The following is a 5,606-nucleotide window of genomic DNA, read 5'->3' as shown; positions in this document are numbered from 1 at the left end:
ACTAAGGTGATGTTATTAACTAAAACTCCCTGCTTGGAAGTTGGAATTGATCTTATGTCAGTTCCATTTGTGTTAAAATCTCCCCATGAAGCTGCACGAAAAGACTTGTATTATGTCAGGGCATAGAAGGGCTGGGAGTATCCCTGTCACACCATTGGCCCCAGTGGCCTCAGTACTATGGTACTGGGTTGTTGCTCTGCCTGGATGCTTGCTGTTAGTTTCACACACACACACACACACACACACACACACACACACACACACACACCCCTCCTGTTTTCTGGTTTTCCTTGCTGCATATCCTGAGACAGAAACAACTCAGACAGAGCCAGATTATTTTTTTTTTAATTTTTTAATTGAGCAAAGCATGACAGGTACTGCAAGAAGAGTGGAACCAGGGGACAGCTGTTCAGATGTACAGAACCTGCCTGAAGCAGCTGCTGTACTGTCTCCTGGTGCAAACACACTGGATGTGCCCTCCAGAGCTGGAGCACCCTTCTGAGGGATGAAACACTATAGGGAAGGAGTTAGGGAAGGAGTATGAGTAAGGGACAATCGGCATGATCCTTGAGACTCAGCCTTTAGGCGTTTTTGCAGTTGAATTTTGTCAGGGAGTGTGTGCCTTTCCAGGGCACGCTGTAGATCTGGAAGAAGCAGAGTGCCTTCTGCAAAAGGAAACAAAGAGGAACAATTAGTGTGAAGCTAAGACAAGCACCCACACCAGGATGATGGAAGTGAAACCTTTCCCCCTTCCAGGTCCCAGGACACTTAGGGTTTGATCATCCCTATTATTGGATGGCATATGTCCCCTTTCTTGGCACCACAAGTTTATATTCTTCAGTCCTGGCACAGCAGGTTAAAGAGTAGCCTGTGTAAGGTGTGGGAGCCCTAGAGGTCAAGGCAGTGGAGAAGGCTCAGGGCCCATGAGCCCACTACCTAAGTATTAAGAGAGCCACCTGTATCCGTTTATGGACCGCCATTCCCTTCTCGTGCCCTTCCCCACACAATGTAATACTTATCAACACCTTTGCCTGCATGGCACACACCTCTAAAAGTGGCAAGGTATTATAGGGTGATAAGGGAAATGTAGCTATCACCATAACCATGGTGTCACATGAACCAATTACACCACAAAGAGCCTGCAGTCATGGCAGAAGAGGCACAGAAGCTTTCAGTCAATAGGTTCTGTTCTCTTTCATGTGGTCTTGGCAGGTGGCTCTGGTCAGGATTAAACAGAGCCTTTCTCCCCAGCAAGAATACTCACAGTTGCCTCTAACTCAGTGGGGATAACTGTACATCAATACCCCAATTCCCAGGATAAATTCTTTCAGCAATTAAATCAGTCATGTGCACATAAACCCCTCCCCTACATGGGCACACATCTGCATTGGCATGAACATACTTGTGCCCAACATCCACCTGTATCCATTCATGAACCACCATTCCCTTCTCACGCCCTTCCCCACACAATGTAATACTTCTCAACACCTTTGCCTGCATGATTGCCCTTAGGCCCACATCAAGTACATACCCTCATCAGATGGGGCTGGTCATGGAAAGGACAGTCAGACAAATTTGGCTGGGACTTGGTACATGTGGTTCGGCCAATCTCCACCTCCAAAAGATAGTTCACTCCAGCCACGAGCTACAGCGAAAAGGGCAGGATTCAAGAGTCTAGTCAAACAGTTGCCTTCCATCACAGACTTAAGTGTTTACCTAGGACTTTTGCCTGGATTCATAAGCAGCCAGAAATCTCACCTACAGAGGATACAAGCTAAATCTTCCAGACAAATGGCCTCAGGCTCTGCTGGTAATTCTTTTATTTTGAGCAAGTCTGACAAGGTGTCATATGTAGCTGAGTAAGAGAAGAAGCAGAACACAAAAGGTAAAAGCTAGGACCAACAAAACTTTCAGTGAGTCAGAAAGGGAAGGACCAGGTCTGGGGAAAGACCTCCAAGATGTTCTTGGAGTCTAGGATTGTTCTGATTCATAAGCAAAGGCTCTGGGCTGCATCGTGAGATTAACTCAATCCTGCTGACTGTGGCTCCTCACGCTCAGACACTGTATCACTGTAGGAAAACCAGACCTTTCCCATTGATAGTATGCAGCCTAGATAGAACACATTTATTTATCCAAGACTCCCTCTCTCCAGGGACAAGAGGACATGGGATGCTTCACACATAGGGATGTTTCAAGTCAGATGAAAGACAGCCCATAAATGTCTTCTGCTTCAGTAAGATTCTTCAGAATTTTCTCAAGCATGTCATTCGCCTGTAGGTCTTCCATTTGCAATTTAAGAATAGCACTTATCCCTCTGGCCATGATTGGGCACACCAGACCAATTGGTCAGAAATGTGACGCACACAGTAAGGGACCTGGGTTGGGGACCAGGGCTCTGTGTATTGCCGTGCAGGACCAGAAACATTGTTCTTGATTTGGGGGATGTCCTGATTTTCCTACCAGTTAAGTGAGACCCACAGACCAAATAAACTCCAACTCCCTACACTTTGCTCCATCCGTTGCCACAATTAAAGGTTGCACTGGCCACTAAGGTCCAAGGCAGCTGGGGAGTGGACGACTTTTCTGAAGGTTGATCAGAGGCAGCAGGAGAAATGGAGCAAGATTTAACTTGTATTTTCAAGAGAAGGTAGACATGAGCTCTGCACACTAGTGTACAATCCTTCGTGGTCTAAAATCTGGCCCTCCTTTGTGTCAACTTTGGTGTCTAGCAGCTCTTGCTGCTAGCTCCTGTCAGAGTCTAAGTCTAAGGTAGTCTCCATCTACTCAGTGAGTGGAGGGTGATTTATGCTATCTTGGGGGCAATTAGCAAAACCCCTGAGGCTGTTCCCAAGGATATTCCAGGACCACATGTAGAGGGAAGCAAGGTTTCCCAGAACAGCTAGACAGCACCTTCTGAGAAGACCCAAGGAGGGACCTGCCTGGTGATAGTCAAGAGACTCAGCACCAGTATACACAGTCACATATTCCTTAAGGATAGGGGCCCCTCCTGAGACATGTGCTCTGGAGACACTACAGAGAACCAAAAAGCACATGTACAAGCTAATATGGCTGCAGCATCACAGGGCCATTTACTTTTGAGGACCACCCCAACACAGTCATGACTGAAGGGAACCTCATCATGTGACACAGGACTGATCACCACAGCTGTCTGGACCATTCCACATTGCTAAGAACAGCAAGGCAGCGCAGGCACTGCTCAGAGAAAAACAGGCTGCCAGACTGGAGAGAAATAGCCCTTGCTAGGGAGAGTTCATAATGAAGACCAGCAAACTAAGCTTTGAGTGAAGGAACTAAGTGTTGGGTAGGCAGAGAATGCCCTTGTTTTCAGGAAGTGTTTACTCTGAAAGTATTCACAAAAACAAAGGAATATAAACACACACCCAGGAACATGTGTTCCTGAGTAGAGCAAAGAGGTCGGAACAAACATGACCAAGCGTTTACTGGAAGGATGGGATGATATCTGTCTGTGTCTGTCAGAATAAGTTTCAAGAAGGGCGCTTATTAAGTGAGGGCAGCTGTGAAGCCTGTTTATCCTTCTCCCAGGTCATTAGCAGTTGACATTTGACCCCTGGCGGCTGATGGTGGTGAGCTCTGCCCAGGGAGCCTCTGGGAAGAACAGAAAGCTAAGAGTGCAGAAGGAAGGGAGAGATGGGACTGAGGTGGGAGGCGGGAGGCGGGAGGCGGGAGGGTGGGGGGGGGGGAGAGGATCAGCGGAGGATGGGCGAGGGAGTGCTAACCGGAGTTGAGTTGGGCAGCTCTTGAAGAGGTTCTTACAAAGCAAGAACAGACTAGAAACTGACTGAAGAGGGCGGGGCAGTTCGGAGGAGGCAGGGCCGGGAGTATCTTTGGTATCTACGCACGGTGGCCTTTTGGAAATAGAGCTAGGAGGCCAGGTACCCACCCGCCGTGCTCTTCTGGGTTGCAGAATAAACAAACGAGGAATAACTCTGTTAACAGATTGAGGAGGGCTGAGAAGAAGGGAAGGGGGAGGATCGCTCCCATGAGAAGTACAGGCATTGACTAAGTCAGATGCAAACCGCGCCCTAGCTAGGGGCGCCTGGGTAGGATCGGCCTGGAGACATCCGGAGAGATGGGGACAGCCGGGACACGTACCTGCTTTTGAGCTCTCTTCACCTGTATGACGCGGCTGTGGTATGCATCGTTGTTGCCCTTGTTGTACTCGCTCATGGCGAAGTCCAACGCTCGCTGCACGCCTTCTTCGTTGGCATCTGCCTCCTCCGGGGCTCCCAACATTCGCGGGCCTTGTTTGGGGGTCGCAGCCCAGGCCATGGCCAAGACGGCCAGCAGGAGCAGCGAGGAACGCAGAGGGCTGGCCATGGTTGGCTAGGGTAAAGGGATGGAGCTCCAACACTACCCTGCGTTAGTGCAGAACAGAAGTGGCTCACATAGTCGGCTTTTATCCAATTGTGAGAGTTCGGAACCAGCCCTGGCTCCTCCTTTTCCGGCGGCCACCCTCCCTTTTCCGTCTGCCCTCTAGCCCTACTCCCGGCACCGCCTCCTCCGAACTGCCCCGCCCTCTTCAGTCAGTTTCTAGTATGTTATTGCCTTGTAAGTCAGAAACCTCTTCAAGAGCTGCCCAACTCCCATTCCCACTTCCCTGTCCATCCCCCGCTGAGCCTCCTCTCTCCTCAACCCCCGACTCCAGTCCCATCTCTCCCTTCCTTCTGCACTCTTAGCTTTCTGTTCTTACCAGTTCCTTTTCTTCAGGGCCTTCTTTCACAGCTTCCCCTTTCACTCCAAGTTCCCTGTTTCATGCAGTTTGGTTTCAACAGAGAAATCTTTGTTGTCTGGACCCTAAAATGCCCGTGACATCTGAACCCTGTTTCTCCAGAAAGAAAAAGGGCAACCAGTCTTTAATTTCCTGGATCTTCAGAGTTCAGCCTTGAGCACTTGAGAGAGCAGTGTCATTATCTGGGGATGCTCTGAGCGGGTCTGTTATTTCAGTTTCCTACAGGCCCTGCCCTAAGATATTTGTCAAAGGAATATGAATTGGTCTTGGGGGAGTGGGGAAGTATGTGGCATTCTGTGTAACTACTCATTATCCTTAAAGAAACTATCCTAGGCTTCTTCCTGGGCTGGGCCACTCTAAGGACTGGAGACACCACAGGTGGCCAAGCCCTGAATGAATATTGCAACAGGCTGCGAAGTACATCGATGTAAGATGTCTTTTATGCTTTCTAATAAGCAGGTTAAAAACTACAGTATGAGGCTGGGTGTGATGGCTCATGTTTTTAATTCCAGCACATGGAAGGCAGAAGCAGGTAGATCTGTGTTAGTTCAAGACCAACTTGGTCTACATCTGTAGCCTTGAGCAGGCCAGAAAGACCTTGTGACCTAAGTGAAATCATCCACCCTGGCTGCATGTGCAGATTCCTACATTAACTTAGAATAGACTGCAAACTGACCTTGATTTGTGATGTAATCAGTGACATAATCCCATAATCCGGCTGAAACAAAGGATGGGTTAGGTGGGGCTTTCCCTATATATACAAGAGCTGAATATTAAACTTTGAACCTTGATCAGAGAACTTTGTCTTGGCTCCATGTTTCCTCTCCCTCACCCC

At 48.7% G+C, this 5,606-nt stretch overlaps 1 protein-coding gene across 1 annotated transcript; it reads right to left on the bottom strand.

Moving 5' to 3' along the window:
* Positions 1-327: 327 nt before the first annotated feature.
* Cst3 (cystatin C) lies at positions 328-4,444 on the bottom strand. Its single transcript, XM_028755268.1, has 3 exons — positions 4,135-4,444; positions 1,532-1,645; positions 328-665 (listed from the first exon to the last, which is right to left on the bottom strand). The coding sequence occupies exons 1-3, from the start codon at positions 4,357-4,359 to the stop codon at positions 582-584; spliced, it is 423 nt and encodes a 140-aa protein (XP_028611101.1). The 5' UTR covers positions 4,360-4,444; the 3' UTR covers positions 328-581.
* Positions 4,445-5,606: the final 1,162 nt, after the last annotated feature.

This window comes from Grammomys surdaster, unplaced genomic scaffold (assembly GCF_004785775.1).
Source record: "Grammomys surdaster isolate TR1022 unplaced genomic scaffold, NIH_TR_1.0 129, whole genome shotgun sequence".
Taxonomy (NCBI): domain Eukaryota; kingdom Metazoa; phylum Chordata; class Mammalia; order Rodentia; family Muridae; genus Grammomys; species Grammomys surdaster.
Note: the sequence above shows the minus strand (reverse complement) of the source record. Positions and strands in the feature narration are given on the sequence as shown.